We start from the raw sequence: 27992 nt of genomic DNA, 5'->3' as shown, positions 1-27992 counted from the left end.
AAATCAGAGATGCGAACAATTGAAAAATGAAGTAAAAATTGACAACGTAAATTACGGAAAATGTAGAGCCGGTTTTTATTTTTTTGAAATAAAGTTACCTTGATTTAATTCTACCACGATTATACCATTAAGTAGCTTATTTGTCACTCTAAAAAGTGTAATTTTTATACCATTTTAATTTATACAATGAAAATTGTAACCACGGCTGCCAACAATATTTCAGGAAAATCGTAAATTTTTTAGAAAAAAAAATCGCCAACGTATAAATTATTAAATTAAATCATTGTTTTGCTCATAATAAAACAAAATTGATTATTTTATCTAAACAAAAAAATATATACTAAAAATGTTGATTTTTTGATATTGCACAAAGCGTATTTATTAAAAAAGACCCGTGTTTTCGAAATGAGTATTTTTTTTTTTTTTGAAATCTTATCTCCGTGTGGTTAGTTTTTCTACTGAACTCTAATTACGTTACAATTTATACACGTTTCATTCCATATTTTAAGTAAGTTATTGCCAATTTTTGTTATTAAAACAAGTTCTTTAATTTTAGGTAATCTTTAGAATTCTCATGTGGGCTTTTAGTTTTGTAAAGGTTTACCTAACTAAAAGCTCGTTCCTCGTTTGCAATAATTTTTTGTACAAATTTTGGATAAAATTGAAAAGGGCAAAAATCCCCATGTATTATTTCGGAATAGGTTTTTTAAATTTATTTAAAATCTTCAAAAATTTCTTTAAAATGTAGAAAGTTGAACTTATAATCAGATTCTGAAGTTAGTTTCTAAAGTAAAAGAAGGGTAGTCTTTAAATATCTAACAAAGAATTATTTCTCTTCTTCATTGCTATTTCAGGATCTATATTCAATTCAATCGATTTTTATGAAGTATAGTTTAATTAAGTTTTTGGTGTCCATAAAGTCAGTTAAATAAATGAAATTATTTAAAATGTGGAAAAAATTTGGTTTGCTCCAGAACTGCAAGAATGTAAAAGTTTTTTCTACGATAATTCCCTTTTATGGCCTTTAAAATATCGTCTTTTTGGAGGCAATTTCAATTTTTAAGTCAAAAAAATCGTCAAAGTGCCGATAAATCGGCAAAAATCGCAGCCCTGATTGTAACCCAAAAGTTCAATAAATTAGAGCAAAATGAAAGAGACATTTTGACTTTTGAATTGCAAATTCTTACGGAAAATTTTCCCCATTAAAAATTATCCAGTAGCATCAGCTGTTCAATAACCAGTTCCAGCTAAAAAATTGGGCATCCCTGGAACACCATTGCCCATGCCTTTATCAATTGTAGATGCAGGAAACGTTTGAAAATGGATGGAAACGGTATATGTTTCTTATTATCCATGCATCTTCCTGTATACTTAAACAAATAAATTGCATGAAAATATTTTAAATAAGATTTGCGCCACAGTTGTTTTGATGGATCAAATGTTTATATTTGTTTACTTTTTGGATTTGGTTTACTTTTGGAAATGTTCAGTAAATTTGCGACCAAAATTAACTAGTCGGTAAGTCCTACACAAATCAACCGTGCTGTCAACTCGAATTTAGAATTTTCATTCAAAATTTTGCGTTTTAATTTTACGCATATTTGTCGGTAATTTAATATATATTTGAGTGGAACAATTTTTATTTTGCTGGGATTGGCCTTCCTTTACACTGCAAGTTTCAGATCATTAAGCTCATCTCAAAGGAATAATTAGCATATAATCTTCACCTTAACAAGGCAAAACATAAAAATTTATTTATATTCCCATAGTTAAATGCCGTGCAAACCACTGTGCCTACATAGCAATTTTCTCGTTCGGCTTATCATATGTTGTTGCATCTCGTCTCATTGTTGACACGACATACGACAATATTTCCTCCTCGGCCTCGTACGACACATCGACAACACACCATACGAATGAGAGAGAGAGCGAGCGAGCGAGAATGAAGGAATGAGAAACTTGCGCCCAGCAAAAACTATGCCCCGTTGCCAACTTTGTGCGCGTTGTTGCGTTGCCATCAATTTTCAAATTATATTTATATTTATTTATATGTATATAAATGCGTTGGCTTCGCTATTTTTTGTATTAGTCTTTCAGATTTCATAGCGAATAGACGTTTCACTTGGAAAGGAAGTTAAAAACCCCTTAAAAACGCCTGTTCCAACTGTGAATTCAATTTCTGGATATTCTTGAGGAGTGCAAAAGAATTTTAAAGAAAAAATAAATTGAATAAACGTGTGAAAAAAGAAAGCCAAATTTGCAAAAAAAATTTGAAATTCCTGTCAAAAGAAACACAAATAAAAAACTGCAAAGAAGAACAAAAAACATTGCAAAAGAAAAGTTTGTCAAATTTGCAAAAAGAAAGAAGTGAAAGAAATATTAAATAACGGTATTTTTTAACAAAAACCGCTACAATTACCCAACATTGAAGAAACACGAAAATAAACAAGTGTTTCTTTATCGAGATAGACTGTGAAAGAACAAAAATTTACGTTAATAGTTTAAATTTAAAAATTTAAACTAACGAAAATTTGCCGAGCACACTTTTGTTGTGACATTTTGGAATTAGCTGGATTTGGAGCCTTACTTTAATTGGACCTACGGTGGGGCAAAAATAAAAGTTAATTCTTTCTACTACAACAAAACATCAGACAGTGCAAAAAAAAAGGACACAGCCACCTACGACGCTAAAAAAGGAAGTATCCTAGGTAGTAAAAACCGAACATCCATCCCTTAAACTAAAGGACTTTGCCGACACAAGCAGTAGCAGCAGCAGCACCAGTACTTGCAAAGAAAGCTTAACACACCAACAGCTTAAAAGTCGCCTGATTTTAAGGTATGTATCATATAGTAGTGTGGCGGCGTTTGTGTGCTTATAATTTTGATGAGGTTGGTGTGGTTGTGACGACGACGTACACATAACCTCTAAACAAGAAATTTATACTTAAAGGAAGAGAACGAAAGGAAAATTTAGGAGTGTTGTAATAAGAAGAGATGTTATCGCTCATTTGTGTCTGTGTTTCTGGTTTCTGTGGTTACCAATGAAAAGTGGAAAAAAATGTTGAATGTCCAAAAAAAGATTATAGAAATGTCCTTTACTGGAAAGTTTTTCAAATTGTGATGTAGATTTTATTAAAATATGAAAGAGGGATCAAAACAGAGTCCAAAAAAGAGAATTTGTGTCAAAAATTTTAAAAGATTTTTTAAAGGGTTTTCTATAGGAGGAGTGACATTTCCTTGGGGAGTATTTCTTTTCCCCCGGGCGTGTCATGTCAAGGCATGTTAATAGACCCCTAATGAATTTGTAGCTATATATTCAAGCATTGGATTACTATCCTTTAGGGACAAATATGGAGTCCAGTTATCCAATATATTGCTGGAGGAAGTTGGTAAACAAACTCTGAAAGTTACGATCTAAAAATGATTTATTTGAAATTGAATTCAAATTATCTGCTGGATTGTTGCAATATTTCGAGATTTTGTGCAATATTAGAAAACGGACATCATCCCGCTTCAGGCATTGTTCAACACTACTAATAAAAGACATTTTGGTAAATATTTACTTTTATTTTTCTTTAAGTTGTAAAATTGTTAACCATTTCTAATATTGCAGAATATCGAGATTCATTAAAGCCTTTTGCAAAGATTTGGACAGGAGTGTTAGAGTTCCTAACTCAACTTAAAATTTATTCCAAACAAAAAATCAGAAAATTTATAAATTAGAGAAGTAAAACTCAAAAGAAAATTTGCTCAGGAACCTCTTAGTGATATAAAGCCCTATATAATCCAATAAGTTTTCAAAAGGCAAAAAAGGGAGGTACCATTATATGGGCGCTATACCAAAACGTGGACCTACATCACTCATTTTCAATACCAAAAGTCCTGCAGACATAATACAAATTTGAGTAAAATTTTATCAACCCACTTCATTTCCTTCGTAAGCTAGATTGATTTCCACAGACGGACGGACATCGCTAAATCGATATAGAATTTTATGCTGATCAAGACCCTCCATACTATGCTGGAGAGTATAATAAGCCTGGAAATAGTTATCCTCCAATAAAGCTAAAAAATTCAGCTAGGGATTTTTTAAATAAGTATGTACCAATTAACCATAATACGACACATGCTGTTTAATTTTAAAATAGGTTTAGTCCTTTACATGTTTAGATGCATTTGTGGGCTTTTGGATGCGATTCCGTTAAAGGCCCATAATGTATTGTATGGTTTATATAAATCACCGACCGAATTCGATTATCCTCGTATAGTGGTTATTTTCTCACGTTTTATCCAAAATATACCCACCAAGAAAGGCTTCTCCTTCTTTATACTTAATAATTTCATGACTGCAAATCTAAACCAAAAAAATTCTCAATTTTATTAGCATGCATTTTATGACTACTTCCCTACCTTCAGTTCTACATATGTACGTATGCATACGGCATATGTATGCTTGCTTTTGTTGTCATTCATTACACATACAAAACTGACATTTGTATAATTTTGTTCTGGAAAATGTACGAAGACCAGATAATTGAATTCATTTTGAATTCATTCCTTACAAATTGCAGATTTCTTATTTACGTATTCAAACGTAAAGGTAATTTTTTACGTAAAACGACGACGACGACAAAACAACAAAAAGACAGCAAAACATTATTTGAAGTAAAAAAGAAAGTGCCATTGATTACAAATTATACAATTAATTCAATTAAAATAATTATAATATAATATATACAAAAAAATATTGAAATGCGTAACAAAAAAAATATATATGGACAGGTATTTGTGTCGGGGAAAATTAAAAATTATTATTGTGGTTTATTTAAATATTTCATCTTTTTCTAAACATTTTTAAAATTTGATATTTTACATTTTTAAAATATTTTTTATATAATTTTAAAATTTGTGTGTTTCCACAATTTAAAAATATTATATTTTTGTTTCATTTTAAAATAAATTTGAAAATATTTAAAATTAATGTTTTTAATGTTTACAAATGTTTGATATTTTTTTTTAATAATTTTTCTTTTTTTTAATTCAATTTTTCCTACTTAAATTATAAAAATACCTCTTTGTACATTTTTTAAAATTTAATTTTGTTATAATTTTACTATTTTTTCTTAAATAATTCGTCTTTATTTAAAATGAAACTGGTAATTTTTTGTTTTGAATATTATTCTGGTTAAGTTAAATACTTAATTTTTTTCTAAACTTTTTTAAAATTAAATTTTTTGCATTTTTATACCCTCCACCATAGTAGGGTGGGTATATTGAGGTTCTCATTCCGTTTGTAACACCTAACATTTTAGACCCCACAAAGTACATATGTTCTTGATCAGCCTACTTGTTAAAACTCATTTTTTGGCATTTTTAAAATCTATTTTTTATATAATTTCAAAATTGTATTTTTCCATAATTAAAAATTATAATTTTAAAATAATTAAGAAAATTTGAAAAAAAATTAAATTATGTTTTAAATATTTTTAAATTTTTAATATATTTTTTAAACCGATTTTTTATTGTTAAATTCAAAATTTCCTTTGAAAATTATAAAAATACCTCTTTGTACTTTTTCAAAATATTAATTTGTTATAATTTTATTTTTTTTTTAATGTTATTTTTTTTTGTTTTGAGCCTGTCCTTCATATTCTACAACGTTACTATTGAAAACTTGTTATTACCTTTTTTATATCTTTCAAATATTGAAATATTTTCAACGTTAAATTTTTTTAATTTTTGAATATTTTTTTTTGAATTTTTTACAATTCTGTTATTAATTTGAAATTTATTAAAATTTTGAATTTAATTTCTTATGCTTTAATCGAACATAATTTTGCTAATTTTCATTTTTTTTCGATTTTGCTTAAATATTATTTTTAATGTTCCATATTTTACACTTGAGAATAGAGCTTGAGATCATTATTATGCTGCATATGCTATATAAAAGAAATATCCCCATTACAAAATAAATGGGTCAGGATATTAGTCTTTTTTTAAATGCCAACAAACCATTGACTAACTAAACAAACTACTTGGACAATTAAAGGTTTCATTTTTTGTAAGATTTCTTTTCATTTTTTTATTGTCATATATCTATAGAAGAGAAAGCAATACCAAAAAGCCAAGTTAATTAAAATCATATATTGGTTGATGTGTTGATGAGGATGATGATGATGGGGTGATAGATACCCTACAACTTAACACATGTCATCCAATTCAGCCAAACCATATGCAGCAGCAGTCATGGCTAACAACTAACCCATATAGCCTGGCACTTCAAAGCAATATGTCGTCTTCCAGCAACTCACACCAATAATAGTTTTTTTTTTATTTTGCCACTTTTTACCCCATTGCTACATTTTCGTTTTGGTGGCGTGATGTGTCTACAAGAGAAAGAAAAAAAAAAAAGAAAACAAAAAATACAGTTGTTAACAAAAAAAGGCAAAAGACAAAACAAAACTATAAATGCAAAGCAAACGCCAACAAAATATTATTGTTGTGGATGATAATGATTTTTACAAAAATTTATTTCGTAAAAATCCAATCTAAACACTCGAAAAAAATAAACCAAAAGAGAAAAAGCCAATGAACTTTTATAAGCTTTGCTTTGTTGGTAGGTCGGGTTTGCTAAATCGACTGCGAAACAGAGCAGCATAAGCAGATGTGAAACTAAATTACCATAAAAAGAAATTATTATTATTAAAAAAAAAACAAGAAAATGAAAATAATGATATTAGGTGTTTCAAATTAGTTGATGGGGTTATTTGAAATTGCGAGGAGGAGAAAGAGGAAGAATAACAAATTTTGCAGACATAAAAATCGAGGATTTAGTGATTCGCATATTTTCAAAGGGTCTGGAGTGTTTTTGGCTCTCTCAATGAAAAGTGGGATCGAAATCCCATGGGCTCTGGGAATTTTTGCTAATTGCAAAATATTTGAAATTATTTAACGATTTTTTTAACATTTTACGTTTTAAAATTATTTGAATGACTATAATTCCTGTTAATAATAATAGTACTCATAATGAAAAAGATAATAACAATAGGTTTGATAATAATAAGAATTATAATAAAATAGAGAAATTTAATTGAGCCTTTACACCCTTTGTTTATGACTCGCTAAAGACTTACTCTCTCTTTCTCTGTTGCAATTATTTCATTCTTAAGTCTCAGATATTCACACCAAATAATCAGATTTGGATAGACATTTAGTTATTGCTACTTAATAATCCTTTGTATATTTGGATATTGAAATTATATTTACCTCGTTTGGAAGACCCAAAGTGGCTTCGACTTATGTTGTATGAATTTAGGAGGCATTCGATTTGTCATTTCCTTACGTTTGCGACAAAAGAAAATAAAGAGAATCACCACCACCCTTCTATGTCATTACTCATACAAGCCAGACAGGCGACGCAGGTGGGTGGCAAAGACGTGCCACTTCCCTATCCGAAATCAATAAAAATAAAAATGCCAACAATCAATCTTATCAGTTTTACAATCAATTAGTTTTGTAAAAGGTATTTTAGTCATAAAAAAGAATCGATATTTATACCCTCGCCATATGGCTAGAGAGGGTATATAACGGTTTTAGACCCTAGGTCTCTTTGGACCAAATCCGTTTTAGGACATTTGGAGTCGATCTACAAATGTCCGTCCGTCCGTCTGTCTGTCTGGCTGACTGTTGCGCACGATAACTCTCGAAGGGAGTATCGGATTTGATCTAAACTTGGTACATCGTAATATTATTGTCAAACTTAGAGTTCGGAGATGGACCATGTCGGTCCACTCCTTCTGTTACCTCCCACACAAAATGTCAACCTTTTCAAAGAAAATAATTTACTGCACAGAGAGTGAAAGGATAATTCGATTTTGCTTCAACTTTGCAAACCCTAATATTTGCATCAGTGCTAGGACAGGTGCAAAAATTAGTTGTTATTTTTACTTAATCAATAAGAAACTGCAAACTTTCAGCTGTCAAAATGGCTCTTCCAATTCACTCTCATTTTATCGATTTTCAAGTTATCGGACATCTAATAGCAGTTCGAAGACGTTTTATAAATTATCAGGGTTTTCATTTTATTCATTAATCTTTTACCCATTAACCCAGTTTCGTTCCACATGCCTACAATTTTCTGGGTCTCCACCCCAGACTTACAAATTACAATTTTTCCCGTTCGATTATTATCATCCAATATTATTATCCCATTAAATAACAATTCACTTTACTACGTTTTTAGAAATAATATCCATACCTAACCTGCGTTTAGCTTAATTTATATACCTACCTATTCTATTTCTACTCATATCAAATCGAATGATAACTATTAAACAAAATATATGTACTAGGTGTGTAGGTATCTCCCCATATGCGATAGTAGTAGGTAACAATATTAAATTAATAAACCACTTGCACAAAACTTGATAAGGCAACGACTACTCATTATTTCGGAAGTTATTTCGAATGTCAATAGAATTCTGAAATCTATTGATAGACTCAGAGAAATGACTGATAAGAAGCATTGCTAGAAGTGCCATATGCCAATGCAGCCATCCAGCCATCTATTATCATTTGCTGCGATATTTATGGCCAAAAAAATGTATGGCACGAGCGTGATGATTTCTTGTTAAACTTGGACATAGAAACAACACACATATTTTTTTGTATACAAGCAAAACCGGCAGTAGCTAGCTTGATCGATCATACGATACGATCAGCAGGCAGGCATGCAGGCGACACAGACCAACTCGGCAAGCAATCTCTTTTTTCTTCGCTCTCTCTGTTATTTGCTAATTTTGTTGTTGTGTGTGAACAGTAAACTCATATTCACATCAATTCTTATGGGAATTCCTCTATGTATGTTTTGTTTACATCGGAGAAAAAGAGAGCATGGATTCCGCGTCATCATATAAAAAATAGAGAGAAGGCAAACTAGAGAGTAGTATTTGCGGTTTTATTGGCTGTTTGGTAAAAAAAAAATATCGTACGATGTTTGATGTCTCATCAGGTGATGACAACAACAATAAAACAAACATCCATTCATAATTCAACATGTGTGAATATTTATGGGGGAGTGTAGACTCGGTGATTACAGTGATGCCAACTGGCTTTACCAATCAGAACGGCCAATTGGAACACAATGCAAAGAATTTGCGATTGTAATTGAAGTTATAAAAATTGAGTTTTTTTTATTGATCATCCTTAAGGTGTTTTATTTATTGGCTTTACCAAGAAGAACGACAATTTGATTATGAAAATGTTGAGATAAAATGCGAAGAAGTCACATTATTAAATGAATGGAAGATTTGGAAAAATTGAAATAAAAACGGTTATTATTCAAAACGACTGCTGATTATTATTATAAAATCGTGTTTCTTTAAAGAAAAAATGTAATGTAAAAAATGAGCACGCTTTTTTGACATAAAAAGTAAAAAAAAAACTTAACATCACATAAGCTTTGTAGAAGAGGAGGTGAAGTAAATGGCCTTTCTCATACTCAATTCATATTAGTGACACTCAGTTTCCCTTTCATTAACATTTTTAGCCAATTTTGTACAAGTTCATCCGTATGTCTTAGTTGGCGTTTTTGAATTTGTTATTATCAAGATATTATAAATAATTTGGTGTGAAAATACTTTGTTGTGATTTGAAATCAAAGCGGGGGGAAATAAGAATATTTAGATGGGTATTGCAAGTTTAATAAACAAATTCTTCAAATGTCAAAAATTTCAACATATTAATATTAATTGATAATATTGGTGACATTGAAACTGAATCAGCTGTTTTGTCTACCAATTACTATCATGCAAAAATTGGTACAATATAAGTTTTTCTTCGATTTCAAGTAAATTATGTACACAGACAAATTTATTCCAGCCAGTCTTCTCTACTATTTATACTATGAATTTTTAATCTTTTTTTGTAGTGTAGGTCAATGGCATTGTTACGATATGCATTTACAGACCTGTTTAAGGTTTCAATAAACTTTTACAAGCGCAAACCTTGGCTCTTTATTTGCACAACACAATGTTGTTGCTGTCAAAATGTAATTTGTTGTAGTTTGTATACCCTTAGTCCAAGCGATAGTTGGCCAACCCCTGTGAATATTTAATTTATTTTATTACATATTGAAATGCGTTTCGATACAGTATTTGCATTGCCTATTTTTAAAACATTTTTCAACAATATTTGGAAACGTTTTAATTAATTTCCTTCTTAAAATTGTATTTTTTGTTGCTATCTGCTAATATTTTTTTTATTTATATTTAAAAAAATAAAAATTATGCCTGAATATTTTTTTGTTCTAGGAAGAAGTTTTATAACAATAAAATGAATTGTATGCTAACTTGGAATGCCACCTTTCAATGGCATTGTTACGATATGCATTTACAGACCTGTTTAAGGTTTCAATAAACTTTTACAAGGGCAAACCTTAGCTCTTTATTTGCACAACACAATGTTGTTGCTGTCAAAATGTAATTTGTTGTAGTTTGTATACCCTTAGTCCAAGCGACAGTTGGCCAACCCCTGTGAATATTTAATTTATTATATTACATATTGAAATGCGTTTCGATACAGTATTTGCATTGCCTATTTTTAAAACATTTTTCAACAATATTTGGAAACGATTTAATTAATTTCCTTCTTAAAATGGTATTTGTTGTTGCTATCTGCTAATATTTTTTTATTTATATTTTAAAAAATAAAAATTATGCCTGAATATTTTTTTGTTCTAGAAAGAAGTTTTATAACAATAAAATGAATTGTATGCTAACTTGGAATGCCACCTTTCAATGGCATTGTTACGATATGCATTTACAGACCTGTTTAAGGTTTCAATAAACTTTTACAAGGGCAAACCTTAGCTCTTTATTTGCACAACACAATGTTGTTACTGTCAAAATGTAATTTGTTGTAGTTTGTATACCCTTAGTCCAAGCGACAGTTGGCCAACCCCTATGAATATTTAATTTATTTTATAATACATTGAAATGCATTTCGATACAGTATTTGCATTGCCTATTTTTAAAACAATTTTTGGAAATATTTAGAAACGATTTAATTAATTTCCTTCTTAAAATGGTATTTTTGTTGCTATCTGCTAATATTTTTTTATTTATATTTTAAAAAATAAAAATTATGCCTGAATATTTTTTTGTTCTAGGAAGAAGTTTTATAACAATAAAATGAATTGTATGCTAACTTGGAATGCCACCTTTCAATGGCATTGTTACGATATGCATTTACAGACCTGTTTAAGGTTTCAATAAACTTTTACAAGGGCAAACCTTAGCTCTTTATTTGCACAACACAATGTTGTTGCTGTCAAAATGTAATTTGTTGTAGTTTGTATACCCTTAGTCCAAGCGATAGTTGGCCAACCCCTGTGAATATTTAATTTATTTTATTACATATTGAAATGCGTTTCGATACAGTATTTGCATTGCCTATTTTTAAAACAATTTTTGGAAATATTTAGAAACGATTTAATTAATTTCCTTCTTAAAATGGTATTTTTGTTGCTATCTGCTAATATTTTTTTATTTATATTTTAAAAAATAAAAATTATGCCTGAATATTTTTTTGTTCTAGGAAGAAGTTTTATAACAATAAAATGAATTGTATGCTAACTTGGAATGCCACCTTTCAATGGCATTGTTACGATATGCATTTACAGACCTGTTTAAGGTTTCAATAAACTTTTACAAGGGCAAACCTTAGCTCTTTATTTGCACAACACAATGTTGTTGCTGTCAAAATCTAATTTGTTGTAGTTTGTATACCCTTAGTCCAAGCGACAGTTGGCCAACCCCTGTGAATATTTAATTTATTTTATTACATATTGAAATGCCTTTCGATACAGTATTTGCATTGCCTATTTTTAAAACATTTTTCAACAATATTTGGAAACGATTTAATTAATTTCCTTCTTAAAATGGTATTTTTTGTTGCTATCTGCTAATATTTTTTTATTTATATTTTAAAAAATAAAAATTATGCCTGAATATTTTTTTGTTCTAGGAAGAAGTTTTATAACAATAAAATGAATTGTATGCTAACTTGGAATGCCACCTTTTCTTTTATTTTGCGATAATATTCCCATAATTACATCAGCTATTAGCATCACTTTTTTAATAACAACTCCCCCCTCCAATTTGTTTTCTTTTTTTGTTTACAAAGTAAACAGAGCAATCGTACCGGCATATTATTTTACTTGCAAGATCCTTCTCCTCAACTCTACTCTCTTTCCCGTCACACAATCACACACTACTAACGTGCAAGAAGAGCAAAAGTAAACACGATAATGTGGCGTGATTATTAAAAATTTCAAGTTCAATGCAACAACAGCAAAAAAAAATGTGTGTTTCTCACATGCATTTGAGAGCCATTCACTCACCTAGTTGATAAGTAAATCTTTTTTTTTTCTATATATGTTCATACGTATACATATAGGTATGTGTATTTAAGTAGATGCGTGTGATTGTTTTTGTTTTCTTTTTAATCGTATGATTAATAAATAACATGATATGGCATGGACATGCCGACGATGACAATATGACGTGTTATATTTCTCTCATCCATTATTGACATTAGCTGCTTTACGGTTATTGTTGTTGTTCTTTCTACCTATCATAGAGGGATTTACCTATTTAAAGCACGCCACATTCATTGAACATAAATTCATATATACATACCACACATATCTGTATGTATGGTATGTTTACACAGACATTAGCAAATATAAACTTGCAAATTATAAAAAAAATTGACATTCATTTGCAAATTAGTTGTACTCTTGGGTAAATGGGGGGAAACCAAACATTTGCATAGAGACAGTGAGAGTAATTATGTGTAGGTTTCCTCTTCTTGTATCAAAGAGAGAGTGTGCCAAAAATAAAAACGTTAACATATGGCATTTTTCTACGATATTTTTGTTTGTGATAAGACAATAACAAAACCGGGAAATACAACATTTCACGTTTGAAATTTGTTGTAGGTTTTTTTTTTGTTTATTTGTGTGCTGTTGTTGTTTTATTAATATGATGCCTGTTTGTGGAAATATACCCCACAATATCAGGCGATATTCCCCAATTACGTCAGCCTCTTTAAGAACGAACACACAACGCCGAAAGCGTTAAAAAAATGTATCTCAAATTAAAACGTTTGAATTCGGATGAGATAATACAAACAAATAAGGAATCACCGGACGGCAATGGCGAATCTTCTAGACCCTATTATTGTTTTGCAAATTATTTTGGGGTAATTTTAAGATCAAAGCAATTTTTTTTAAATATTCTTCAGAGGTTTAGAAAACAGTCTTGTGTTTTTAAGAGTATTTTTTTCAGTAGGTATCAGCGTTATCAGAAAGCACTCGGGTTTTTAGGAACATTTTGAAGAAATGTCTGAGCTACAAACGAGGACATTTTTTAAATATTCTGAATTAATACCAAAAAAATATATTATAGTTAATTAAAAAAAATTGATTGAATTATGTAAACTTAAATTTTTCTAATTTTTCGGAAACATGTATTTGAGCATTAGAATATTTTTCTTAGCGATTTATTTGAGTATCTCATATTTTTTGATGAAAAGGTTCGTATCGATCTAATTTCTTTTCATAAAATGGTGAGTCTGAATATTCAGATATTAACCTTCAAAATAATGTCTGCTTAAAATAATATACAATAAAAATTTTATATATTTTCTCCCCTGAATAATAATAAATCAACACGAGAAGAAAATAATTATTTAAATTATTTAATATTCACTGCACATTTGTTTTTGCAATTTCAAACGACAATAAACCATTTTAGGAACCGCACTCCTTCCCAACAATCAAATTTTTTTGTATTATTACTCAAAACATTCGCAAATTTCCATTCCACGAGGTGGTTAGGTAGGTTATGGAATTAGAATTTAAAACTGGATAACTTTCATTGTTTGCAATAACATTAAAAGCCGGCTCCTCCAATCGGCACGATGAACTTCAAATATATTTATGACACACTTTTTTATCGAACGTTTTTTTTTCTTTCTTTCGTTTGTTGCTAGAAATTAAAGTTGTTTGTTCTAGGGCATGGCTGGCTGGCATTTAACATAAATTTAATAATGCCGGGAACATCTGGCTGCAAACATTTGCTTGGTTTGGCGATTGTGCGCTCTACTATCGCTATACATACATACCTACATACACAATTTTTATACAGCAAAGAAAAAAAAAAATAATACCGGCATCCATTTACCAAACCAAAAAAGAAAAAAATCATGCCATATTCTTTCCCCAAAACTACAATGGGCATCAACAACAACAAACCTCACACATTGTGAAAGCCGAAACAAAAGCCACAGTTGTTGGCGGCGGCGTCGTCGTCCGTTACGTGTTTGTATTTGTTGTTAGCCCAAAAATCACCTGATTTTCTCAATGTATACTACTAACGTTTTAATTCCCGACTTGAAAAGTACCTATCAAAGAAATAAACAGAGAGTGAGTGGTACAGAAAGAGAGATGGAGCGCAAGAGAAAGTTGCAAAAGAACATTGCAAAAAAATAGGGGAGCCCCAATGCTCAACTAAATTTAAGGGGAAAGGCCTGTGTCTCTTTTTTGCGGACGACATGTGTTTTGACCAGAGTGAAAGAGAACTATTTTAGCTCTTCATACTCTGGCTTATGTGGGTTCTCTTTGTTTTGTAAAACTGCTATAAAAATGGGAGCTCACTTCTCAAGTAAATTTAACGGGGGATAGGTCATCAAATCTCTCTTAACATTACATTTTTCACCAGAGTGTAAGAGAAAACCTCAATGTTCTCATTGGTGTGGATTTATGTGGTTTCTCTGTTTTATTTGTAACAGTAATGAAGCAAAAAATTGAACACAATAGGGTGCAATGACATGTTTGAAAAATTTTATTGGGTGTTACTTAATTTATTGGGTATTTAACAACATTTTTGTCTATTTTCCCAAAGCTTAGACGAAAGTGACGCCTTGCAGTAGAATAAATAAATGTAGGAAAAACTAGAGTCTGATAGAAAAAAATATATAAAAAAAACGTAAATGTCGATAAATTCTATAAAGTAAAAAATTCAATTATTTACTAATAAAATACCCCTTATTTTTAATTATTTTAACTAATCCATACATTTTTCCCATTCTTCTCATTTTAGCTCATCCGGCAAACTGTTGAAAACCGAGAACAACAAAATTAATTCATTACAAGCTGTCGCACAACAAACACCGCAGCAAAATCATAATTCGAAAAATAATAAAACCCAACATAATTCATCGCCAACGTTACAAAAGTCTGGCAAATCTTCCAATCGACGCAAAAAGAGGCGTAACAAACAACATCAAAATCAACAACAACAGCCTAACACTGTTGCCCCACAAGAACAAAACGGCCAACAACAACAACAAAACCATCATCAACACGACGGCCCTTCACAGCAGCAGATAGTAGTAGTTAAAGATTCACTTTCGTCATCTTCATCTGCATTTTTAAAACATTCTTCTACAACTTCGCCAGCGGCAAATTTAGTTAATCACAACAGCAACAACATGCCCGCCCGTTTTGCTGATGATGTCATTAATGACACCACTGAGCACACCGTGCCCATGAATATGCAGGGCCATTACAGCAATGGTCCTCGCGCCTTGCCCACTGCCAGTGACATTGCCATCACTGGTTTCTCTGGTCGCCTGCCAGAAAGTTCCAACATCGAAGAGTTCAAAAATAATCTCTTCGAAGGCGTTGACATGGTCAACGATGATCCCAGACGTTGGGAGAAGGGTCTGTATGGCCTACCAGAGCGTCTGGGCAAAATTAAGGATGAAGATTTGGAAAATTTCGATCAGCAATTCTTCAGCGTTTCAGCGAAACAAGCCGAGTGCATGGATCCCCAGATGCGCATGTTGTTGGAAAGTACATATGAGGCCATCATTGATGCCGGTGTGAACCCCTGTGAAATCCGTGGCTCACGTACCGGTGTCTATGTTGGTGTCTCGTCTTCGGAAACCGAACAATATTGGATGGCTGATCCCGATCGTGTTAATGGCTATGGTCTAACGGGTTGTGCCCGTGCCATGTTTGCCAATCGCGTTTCCTTCACCTTCGACTTTAAGGGTCCCAGTTACAGTGTGGATACTGCTTGCTCCAGTTCTTTGTATGCCTTGGAACAGGCCTTTTCCGATATGCGTGCCGGCAAATGTGACAATGCCGTCGTTGCTGGTTTGGGTGTCCTGCTAAAACCCACCATGTCTTTGCAATTCAAGCGCCTGAACATGTTGAGTCCCGATGGCATGTGCAAAGCTTTCGATGAATCCGGTAATGGTTATGTTCGTTCCGATGGTTGCGTTGTCATCTTCTTGCAAAAAACCAACAATGCCAAGCGTGTTTATGCCACCGTCTTGAATGTCCGCACCAACACTGATGGTTACAAAGAACAGGGCATTACCTATCCCATTGGAAAAATGCAAAACCGTTTGATCCGTGAGACCTATGAAGAAATCAATTTGGATCCCAATGATGTGGCTTATGTAGAGGCTCACGGTACCGGCACCAAGGTTGGTGATCCCCAGGAAGTCAACTCCATTACCGATTTCTTCTGTAAGAATCGCCAGACTCCATTGTTGATTGGTTCGGTAAAATCGAACATGGGCCACTCTGAGCCTGCATCCGGTGTATGTTCCATTGCCAAGGTGTTGATTGCCATGGAAGAAGGTGTCATCCCCGGCAATTTGCACTACAAAAATCCCAACCCTGATCTATATGGTCTCATGGATGGCCGTTTGAAGGTCGTCGACAAGAACACCCCCTGGGAAGGTGGTATTGTTGGCATCAACTCCTTTGGTTTTGGTGGTGCCAACGCCCACGTTATTTTGAAATCAAATCCCAAGCCCAAGGCCATTACCCCAACTGTGGGACCACCAAAATTGGTGGTTTGCTCCGGTCGTACTTTTGATGCTGTGCAAGATCTGCTCGAAGATGCCGTATCACACCGTGACGATGATGAATACTTGGCCTTGATCAATGACATCTACTCGAAGAATATTCCCCTGCACTACTACCGTGGCTACTGTGTCATGGACACCAAGGGTTCCCTGCAACGTGAGGTCTTGGAGATGAACGACGAAAATCGCCCAGTCTGGTACATTTACACCGGTATGGGCAGTCAATGGGCCAGCATGGCCAAGGACTTGATGCACTTTGAGGTCTTTGCCCAATCCATTCATCGTTGTGCCGAAGCTTTGCGCAGTGTTGATATTGATCTCATCGAAGTCATGACCAAATCTACCCAACAGAGCTTTGAAAACATTTTGAACTCCTTCATTTCCATTGCTGCCATGCAGGTGGCTTTGACCGATCTCCTCAGCTCGTTGGGCATTAAGCCCGATGGTATTATTGGTCACTCAGTTGGTGAATTGGGCTGTGCCTATGCTGATGGATGTTTCACACCTGAACAGACTGTTTTGGCTGCCTACTGGCGTGGCAAGAGCTTGCAAGACACCACCTTGGCTCCTGGCAAAATGGCTGCCATTGGCTTGGATTGGGAAGAGGCCTACAAACGTATGCCAGCCGACTGCTATCCCGTGTGTCACAACAGTGCCGACAACTGTACCATCTCCGGTCCCGAGAAATCCATTGACGCCCTGGTGGAACAACTCACCGCCGAGGGCATTTTTGCCAAGGCCGTCAACTCATCCGGCTATGCTTTCCACAGCAAATACATTGCTGAGGCTGGACCCAAACTACGCAAGAGCTTGGAGAAGATCATCCCCAATGCCAAGAACCGCACCTCGCGTTGGATCAGTACCAGTATCCCTGAGTCGGCATGGAACACACCTGTGGCCAAGCAATCTTCGGCCGCCTATCATGTCAACAACTTGCTGTCTCCCGTGCTGTTCTACGAGGGTTTGCAACATGTGCCCAAGAATGCTGTGACCATTGAAATCGCCCCCACTGGCTTGTTGCAGGCCATTTTGAAGAGAGCCTTGGGACCTGATTGCACCAACATCAGTTTGGTGAAACGTGGCCACGAAAACAATGTGGAGTTCTTCCTCATGAATGTGGGCAAATTGTATGCTGCCGGTATCCAACCCCAGGTCTTGACCATGTTCAAACCCATCACCTATCCCGTGGGTCGTGGCACCCCAATGTTGAACTCCAAGCTTGGTTGGGATCATTCCCAAAAATGGTTTGTACCCAAATATGGCAAAGTGACAACATCGGGAGAAACTGTAGTGGAGGTTGATCTCTCCAAGGACGAAGATGCTTTCTTGGCTGGCCATACCATTGACGGCCGTATTCTTTTCCCCGCCACTGGTTACATGACTTTGGCCTGGAAGACCTTTGCCAAAATGAAGGGTATGGAATACCAAAAGTGCCCTGTGGTCATGGAGAATCTGGTGTTCCATCGTGCCACAATTCTCAACAAGGACAGTGTTGTGAAATTCGGCCTTAACTTCTTCGATGGTACCGGCAACTTTGAAATCTGCGAAAGTGGCAGTTTGGCCATGTCTGGCAAGATTTCCCTGGCAGAAAATGTTGAACGCGAAGAATTGCCCTTGGATCCCTTGGTCGCCAATACCCAGGCCAAGGAATTGAACACCAACGATGTCTACAAGGATTTGCGTTTGAGAGGCTATGATTATGGTGGTATCTTCCGTGGCATTGTCAATTCGGACACTACCTCCAGCACTGGTAACCTGCAATGGGTGGACAATTGGATCAGCTTCATGGACACCATGCTGCAATTCAGTATCCTGAGCAAGAACTTGCGTGAACTCTACTTGCCAACACGCATTGAGAAGGCTGTACTCAACCCCCTGAAACATTTGGAGGAGTTGTCGAAACTCAGTGCTGAGGAGCAGACCCAAACTGGCCTGCCCGTCTACATGTACAACGACATTACCGTCATCAAGAGTGGTGGTGTTGAAATGCGTGGCTTGAAGGCCTCGTTGGCCCAAAAGAGACCTGGTTCCCAAAATCCTCCCACCTTGGAACGCTACACCTTCGTACCCTATGTCAATAACGCTGCCGAGTTGCACGAAAACACCGAGAAGGCTCGTCTCCATGCCCTGACTGTGGCCCTCCACCTGATTATTGAAAATTCTCAGGGTGCCCTGAAGATAAAGGGTGTCGAATTGGCCAATGGCCGCAATCCCGATGTTTTGATGGCCCCCAAATTGTTGCAAATCATTGAAGGTGAACCCACAATTACCGCTGACATTGCCGTGGTCACTTCCAATGGCAATGAGGAGACTATTACCTCCGCTCTGGGCTCGGACTCCGGAGTACGCATTGTATCCAAGAATATTCTCGAAGAACCGGTAGAGCAGAACTGTCATTTCCTATACGCCTTGGATGTACTCTCACGCCCAGACACCATGATTTTGACCAATGGTGTACAGACCCTTAAGGAGAATGGCTTTTTGATGTTCGAAGAATCCGTCGCCACCTACAACAAGACGGGACGTGAATTGTTGAAGAAACATGGCCTGATTGTTATCACCGAACAATTGGTGGGTGGTTCCCGTGTCTTGGTTATGGCCCGCAAACCAGTCGATGTCAAGCAAAGAGATGCTGTCGTGGTACGTGTCACCGAAAACAACTTTGAGTGGTTGGAAGAACTGAAGGAAGCTTTGGCCAAGGCTGCCGAAATTGAACGTTACGTCTATGTGGTGTGCCAAGGTGAAGAGCTCTTCGGTGCTGTTGGCTTCATGAACTGTATCAAGAATGAAAATGGTGGTAAATTGGCCCGCATGGTCTTCATTCAGGATACCAATGCCGAGAAGTTCTCTTTGTCCAGCCAGTTCTATGCCCAACAATTGGCCAAGGATTTGATTAACAACGTCTTGAAGGCTGGCACCTGGGGCTCATTCCGTCATTTGAAACTGGAAACCGATGTGGCCACTTTGCAGGTGGAGCATGCCTATGTCAATGCCCTGGTCAAGGGTGATTTGGCTTCACTGAAATGGATTGAGGCACCACAAATGAACCCTGGTCTGTTGAGTGATGATCTTGAGCTGTGCAGTGTCTACTATGCCCCCATCAACTTCCGTGACGTCATGTTGTCGTCAGGCAAGCTCTCTGCTGATGCCTTGCCCGGTGATTTAGCCCAACAGGATTGTGTTTTGGGTTTGGAATTTGCCGGTCGTGACTCCAAGGGACGCCGCATTATGGCCATGGTACCCGCCAAGTCGTTGGCTACCACTTGTGTGGCTAGCAAGAACATGATGTGGGAGATTCCCGACTCCTGGTCCATGGAAGAGGCCTCCACAGTACCCTGTGTATATGCCACCGTCTATTATGCCTTGGTGGTGAGAGGACAAATGAAGAAGGGTGAAAAGATTTTGATTCATGCCGGTTCCGGTGGTGTAGGTCAGGCTGCCATTTCCGTAGCCTTGCATCATGGCCTTACCGTCTTCACCACTGTCGGCAGTGTGGAGAAACGTGAATTCTTGAAGAAACGGTTCCCACAATTGAAGGATTCCCATATTGGCAACTCCCGTGACTGTTCCTTCGAACAAATGATTATGCGCCAGACCCAAGGTAAAGGTGTTGACTTGGTACTCAACTCCTTGGCTGAAGAAAAATTGCAAGCCTCCGTACGCTGTTTGGGTTTGAATGGTCGTTTCTTGGAAATCGGCAAATTCGATTTGAACAACAACTCCCCCTTGGGCATGTCCGTCTTCTTGAAGAATACCTCGTTCCATGGTATCCTGCTGGACAGTGTTATGGAAGGTGAAGAGGCTATGCAAAATCAAGTCGTCTCCCTGGTAGCTGAGGGCATCAAGTCAGGTGCCGTCCGCCCATTGCCCACTTCGGTGTTCAACGACCAACAAGTGGAGCAGGCCTTCCGTTTCATGGCTTCGGGCAAACACATTGGCAAGGTTGTCATCAAAGTCAAGGATGAAGAGGAGGGACGCAAGTCGCTCAAACCCACACCCCGCCTGGTAAATGCTATTCCCCGCACCTACATGCATCCCGAAAAGAGCTACATCATTGTTGGTGGTCTTGGAGGTTTCGGTTTGGAACTTACCAATTGGTTGGTTTCCCGTGGTGCCAAATTCCTGGTTCTGACTTCACGTTCCGGCATTAAGACCGGTTATCAAGCTCTCATGATCAGAAGATGGCAGGAGCGCGGTGTCAAGGTGGTGATTGACACCAACGATGTCACCACAGCCAAGGGTTGCCAATCGTTGTTGGAGAATGCCAACAAGTTGGCTTTGGTTGGTGGTATCTTCAATTTGGCTGCCGTACTTCGTGATGCCCTGCTGGAAGATCAAACCGTCAAAGACTTCCAAACTGTGTGCGACTCCAAGGTCCAAGGCACCAAGTATTTGGATCAATACTCGCGTACCATGTGCACGGAATTGGATTACTTTGTGTGCTTCTCCAGTGTGTCGTGCGGTCGTGGTAACATTGGTCAAACCAATTATGGTCTGGCCAACTCAGCCATGGAACGTATCTGTGAAATGAGACAGGTCAGCGGCTTCCCCGGCTTATCCATTCAATGGGGTGCCATTGGTGATACTGGTTTGGTTATTGAGAATCTCGGCGACAACGACACCATCATTGGTGGTACTCTGCCCCAGCGTATGACCTCATGCTTGCAAACCATGGATCTGTTCCTGCAACAACCTCACCCTGTGTTGGCCTCAATGGTGGTGGCCGAGAAGCGTAAACAAGACACAACTGGCGGTGTCAGTTTGGTGTCCTGCGTTGCCAATATTCTTGGTCTGCGAGACCTTAAGAATGTACAAGATTCCGCCACATTGGCTGATTTGGGCATGGATTCTCTGATGGGTGCTGAAATTAAACAGACCCTGGAACGTAACTTTGATATTATCCTGTCCGCCCAGGAAATCAGACAGCTAACATTCGGCCACCTGAAGGAGTTAAGTGGTGGTTCGGAAAGCAATGACCAAGCAGCTGCTGCCTCACCCGCCCGTCGTACCCCCAGCCCCAGTGCAGCCTTTGGTGATGGCACCCAGGTTGTATTCTCCACCGAACTGATGCCCACATTGCCCATTGTACGTTTGCCTTCGGCCGCCCCAGAAGACAGCAAGAAACGGCCATTGTTCTTTATCTCACCCATTGAAGGCTTTGCCGATGCCCTTAAACAATTGGCCTCCCGCCTGGATTGTCCCGTCTACGGTCTGCAGTGTACAGCCGAAGCCAATGTCGAGAGCATAGACAATTTGGCCAGTTTCTATTTGGAACAAATCCGCACAGTACAACCCAAGGGTCCATATGCAATTGCTGGCTATTCCTTTGGTGCCTTGGTGGCCTTTGTTATGGTCCTGCAATTGGAAAATAACAAGGAACAGGCCCGCCTCGTGATGTTGGATGGTGCTCCCAAATATGTCAACTGGTATACCACGAATTTCAAACAACGTCTCAACACCTCCGATGATCAGAATGAAGCCTACGGTTTGGCCTATTTCGGTATGGTTGTGGCCAATATCGATTACAGTCTGGTGGCCAAGGTTCTGCTGAATGTGCCCACGTGGGAGAGCAAGGTGGCCAAGTGTGCTGAAATTGTTGCCGGTGAAATTAATCAACCCGTTGAATTGGTAAGTTGAAGGAGGGAGGAGAGAGAGGGTGGAATATATTTCTAATGATTTGTTTTTTTTTTTTTTTTTCTTGCAGATCAAACAAGCCGCAATCTTCTTCTACAAGAAATTGCTGGCCGCCGACAAATATGTGCCCTCTGGCAAGGTATCTTGCGATGTAACCCTAGTCAAACCCACTGAAAATTACGCCAAATTGGAAGAAGATTATGGCCTCAATGAGGTAAGTTTGGAGGGGAAAATTGAAAGAAAATAATTTTTTATTAAAGAGTGAAATGCTGGTTAAAAGATATTTCAAAGAAAAATAGACATTGGATAATGGAAATATGGGATAAGAATATTCTTACAAAAGTTCCAGAAAATATTCTTTAGAAAATCTTAAAAACAAGAAAAATAGTATCAGTCGGTTTTGCCGACAGATGTATACCCCCAGCCTTGAGTATTGATTATTCAAACTGTTGACGCTTTATGGGGTATGTTCCGAAGCAATTGTCCAATTCATATCTGACCTAAGACTGATATACAGGGTGAGATAAAAAGACTGCAACAAAGTCAAACGTCATATTTTTTTCCCCTTTTTTCAATTTATTGAATGAAAGCAAAAAATGTCGGAAATAGGATCAAATTTTAGAATAGGTTTAGATTTGTTAGAATTGGTGATTTTTGACACGAATTATGGCCTTCAAACGGCCAATGAAACCGTCACACGCTGCCCGAATGTTGCTCTGCGGTATTTTGGCCCATTCCCGGCTAAGCGCTTGCTTGAGGTGATCGACACTTTGGTATTTGTTATGTCCAAGGTGTGAATGTCGATAACTTTGTTTCTTTACAAACTGCTGGACAACGGATGTTTTCTCATCGGAGATCAAAGAAAACCAAATTCGGCCAAGCGAAGCAACTCTTTAGCTCTTTTGAGTCTATTTTCTTTCTGTTGCGGTGTAAGTTCTTGCACTTTTTGGAATTTCAATGGCTTTACCCCGAGCTCATTTTCAATATTTGCCGAATGGAATATTGCGATATTTTCGGCTCATGAGCCAATTTTCCGGTCAGAGCGACGCGGGTTTCGATCAAGACGCTTTTTTACTTTTCGAACCATTTCTGCTGATGTTGCTGTTTTCTTCCGTCCACTTCCTTGACGTCGGGCTGCGCTACCAGTATCACGGTAACAAGCGATGTTACGAGACACAAAAGATTTATTTACATTTAAATGCTGGAGTCCTCTAACGATAGCCACTTGTGGTTTTCCCTTGAATTCCCTTGAATTCCATCACGAATAACTTTATTTCTGGGAAATTCATCATCATCAAAATGCTTTTGTAAACAATATAATGAACTCTCACTGGAATAATTTTAACAGCTGTCGGACAAGTGGCTTAGAAATGACAGCAGTTTGAAGTTGGTTGCAGTTTTTTCACCTCACCCTGTAAAAGAAATATCCCCATTACAAAATAATTGGGTCAGGATATTAGTCTTCTTTTTTTTTATATAAATGTAGATACTTTTCTGACTGGCAACTCTTTGAAATATCTTTATTAATTAATTTTGGATTTGGATTTCCTTTTAAATTTCTCCACTAATTTATCTTTTGTTTTTCCTTTTTCACAGGTCTGCAAAAAATCGGTGAATGTGTTTACAGTTGTAGGCAACCATCGTACCTTCCTGCTGGAAGAGAAATCACTTAAGCAAATCGAAAGCCTCTTGAATAGCATCTAAAAAATAAAAACAAAAAACACAACGTCATTATCATCATCGTTAAGCGGATAGACTAAGAGAAGAGCAAACAAACGTCCACACAAAAAACAAAAAACAAAAACAAACACAAAGTTATTTACAAATAACTACATCATCCTCATAATTTTTAGAAACAAAAAGAGACGCACATACATACATAAATACTTATATATAATGTTATGGCACTCCTTATTATAACAACATCACCAGCTTAAAAAAAACAAAAACAAAACAATTTTGTTGTAACTTATTGATGCACTTTTATTATTCAAAAATGCACTTCAATGTTCACAACAACAAAATTGCTAGCCGCCTCTTTTTGCATCTGCCCCCACACAACTTCATTAAACTATTGCGTGATACCAAAAAAATCCAAATGGCTTTACAACTTGCCTAGCTTGTCCAACATTGATGGGGAAAATAAGTAGGTCCAAAAATAATTATATCCCCTCAATGTTTTACAAGCTATGTGACCTGTAAACCATTTGCGGATTTTCTTGTTCGAATGTAGACATTAATTAAAACCATTCCATTAGGAACAAATTGCTTAAACAAAAAACCAAATATAACAATCAACCAACTACTCATTAAATTTTCTAAACTATCCTCTCCTCTATCTCCACCACCTTATGCATGTAATAATAAACATAGTTTTGTATGTAACTACTCTATTCTCGGATCACCAAAACTATAACTAATTTTTATATAAAATAATTTGTAAATCGTTATGTGATTAGTTTTTAGTTGAATTTTGTTTATAATTCTCTTTTATTTTTTTTTTTAAATATTACTATTATTGTAAATGTTAGAACACACACAGAGGAGCATTTTTCTCAATTTATAAAAGAAAAAATATAAAAAAAGAAAGAAAGAAACAGAAAAATCTTAGTAGTTTTAAGTTATTTTTAAAACACATAAACTATTGAGACAAACAAATACAACAATGTATGTGTAACTACTCTAAATTGATTACTTTAAATGTTGAAATGCTGCTTATATAAGCTCTCCACAAATACACACACACACAATGTATGTAGTTTATTTTTTTTTATATAGAAAATTCAACATATATTTGTAACTTTTGCACCCTCAAAATTAAAAATTTGATATTTATTTTTTATTAATTATATAATTGTACTACTACTACTCCCAGTAATCAACATTGAAAGAAATTGTAGAACAACAACAAACAAACATGCATTAAACAATGAATTTATGTAATATGAGAAAACAAAAAACTAAATGAAACCAAATTATTATATAAATGTGTATATTTATAATAAAAAACAACAAATAAAATAAAGGATATTAATTAAAAAAAATTAAAACGTACTTTTTATTCTATGACATTGATACTTTCCAAAAGAAAAACAAAATCATAATTTTGGACGAAGTTTTGTTGTTTAAACTCCCAGTGGATGGGTCAAGGCCAAAAAATTGTCAATCCTCCATATTGTTTTTTTTTTCTTTACCCGAATGGTTTCTTGAAAATTCATGAAACTACCAGGCCCCCAGAAAAGAGTAGCAAGGATGTAGCATTAAAATGCAAAATTTTAATCTGGCAACACCCCCCAGATAATTGAACTAATTTAATATGCACCTAAAAGTATGTTATGGATTTCGATGTTTTCATGTTGTACGTCGTTGCCAAGCCAACTGTTTTTGATTTCAATTCCATATTTAACAAATGTTGGAAACATTCTTAGAAGATCCCATCATGTATTTTGTCTTGCTCAGCATAAAATTCGGAGTCTAATTATCGAGGTCCACATTATTTAAAGTGGAAGAAAATGGAATATCATTCACAATAGGAATAGCCGTCATATTCCTATTTGGTACCTCTCTGTTTAAATTGCTATTATGGTTATAATAAGGAAAACGAGGTTCCACTTTTAATTTTTATACCCTCCGTATCTCCCTATATTCGGTATTCGGATTTTTGCCACACTTTTCCACGGATTTGTCTAAAAATTGCAGTTCGCAATGGGTTCTAGCTCCAGTGGCGGAACATAGTATGTATAGGTCCACGTATTGGTATAGCGCTCATGTAATGGCACCTAACAATATTCGGTATTTTACGGATTTATTTAAAAATTGGTATTTGTAGTTCGCAATGGGTTCTAGCTCCGGTGGCGAAACATTGTATGTATAGGTCAATGTTTTTCTATAGCATTCATGTAACGGTGTCTCCTGATATTCCATTATATTTTCAAAGAAAATAATTTACTGCACAGAAAGTGAAAGGATAATCCGAATTTGCTCCAACTTTGCAAATCCTAATATTTCCATCAGTATTATGTCATCAGTATTCCATCAGTATTATATTTTGAAAATTTATAACTCTTATAAAATGTGATGTAAGAGTCCGATTGTCTTTAAATTGCACACATCACAATATTTTTATCTATCCAAGGTCTGGTGTGAAGATGGAATATATCTGTCCACTCCTTCTGGTACCTTCCAAGCAAGGGTCAACATTTTGAATATCCATGAAGCTTATAAAAAGAGAAATTAACATCCGATTCCATTCTAAACTTGGCACATCTCAATATTTCAATGAACACAAGATCTGTTATAAAGATGAGAGAGATCGGACCATTCCTTCTGGTATCTCCACCACAAAGGGTCAAAGTTTGGTTATTCAAAACTTTGACCCGAAATAAGTATTCGGATATCTTCATATTTCACATATGCCATTATTTTTTCAAACACAAGAACTGCTGTGAAGATGGCATATATCGTCCATTCCTTCTGATATCTGTCCCACAAAATGTTGAAAATCTATGAAGCTCATAAACCGCTATAATAACAACCGATTTCATTCAGACTTGGCACATCTCGCTATTTCTACCAACACAAGATCTGTTATAAAGATGGTAGAGATCGGATTTCACACATCCCATTATTTTTACCAACACAAGAACTGCTGTGAAGATGGATTATATCGGTCCACTTCATTAGTACCTACCAAGAAAGGGTTTACTTTTTGAATATCCACGAAGCTCACAAAAAACGGAATTAATATCTGATTCCATTCAGACTTGGCACATCTCAATATTTCTATCAACACAAGATCTGTTGTAAAGGTGGTAAAGGTCGGACCATTCCTTCTGGCACCTCCCCCAACCAAGATCATTTTTACTTCTTAACTTGTTTGTGAACTGATTTTGATTGTTTTTTTTTTTTTTTGCCAAATATAAAGTAAGTAACTAAAATTCGATGTACAAAGCTATTTTAAAATCTCTTTAAAAATTTAGGCGCGTAATTGTTATAAAAAGTAAATAGTTGTGTGACGCTTTAAAAGTGCCTAAAATCATGCTTTATTTATTTGCTTTTATTATAATTGCGCTATAGGGCGTGATTACATTGCATTGAATTGTCTTTGTGTAGTGAGCCTACATAACCGAAAAATTGGTCATTTTTAAACTCAAACTTTTTATGTAAAAAATGACTTTTTCGGTTTTTTACAAGAGCGGAACAGTTACTTGAATGCAATACGAGCAATTTTTTGTAAACATGTTTCGTTTACTCCAAATAACCAATTTCTTTTAATTCAAAGACGATTTAGGTGAGAGATGTAGCTTAAACTGGCGTATTACTTTAAATTAGACCGGAAGGACTATCCCCAAGCATAGACCTATATAGGCCACTTCGAATTATTATTTTGTTTTAATCAGCTTAGGTCTCTA

At 35.6% G+C, this 27992-nt stretch overlaps 1 protein-coding gene and 1 long non-coding RNA gene across 2 annotated transcripts; one reads left to right on the top strand and one right to left on the bottom strand.

Annotated features, from left to right (window-relative positions):
- Positions 1-4108: 4108 nt before the first annotated feature.
- LOC131801981 (uncharacterized) lies at positions 4109-4782 on the bottom strand. The gene is made up of 2 exons (XR_009341995.1): positions 4411-4782; positions 4109-4354 (listed from the first exon to the last, which is right to left on the bottom strand). It is a non-coding gene; the product is annotated as an uncharacterized LOC131801981 (long non-coding RNA).
- A 10382-nt stretch (positions 4783-15164) lies between these two features.
- On the top strand, positions 15165-25566 carry LOC101888614 (fatty acid synthase). Its single transcript, XM_020038884.2, has 3 exons — positions 15165-22575; positions 22652-22795; positions 24178-25566. Exons 1-3 carry the CDS (start codon positions 15556-15558, stop codon positions 24283-24285), a joined length of 7272 nt encoding a protein of 2423 aa, XP_019894443.2. The 5' UTR covers positions 15165-15555; the 3' UTR covers positions 24286-25566.
- The last annotated feature ends 2426 nt before the right edge of the window (positions 25567-27992 follow it).

Source organism: Musca domestica, unplaced genomic scaffold (assembly GCF_030504385.1).
Source record: "Musca domestica strain aabys unplaced genomic scaffold, Musca_domestica.polishedcontigs.V.1.1 19, whole genome shotgun sequence".
Taxonomy (NCBI): domain Eukaryota; kingdom Metazoa; phylum Arthropoda; class Insecta; order Diptera; family Muscidae; genus Musca; species Musca domestica.
Note: the sequence above shows the minus strand (reverse complement) of the source record. Positions and strands in the feature narration are given on the sequence as shown.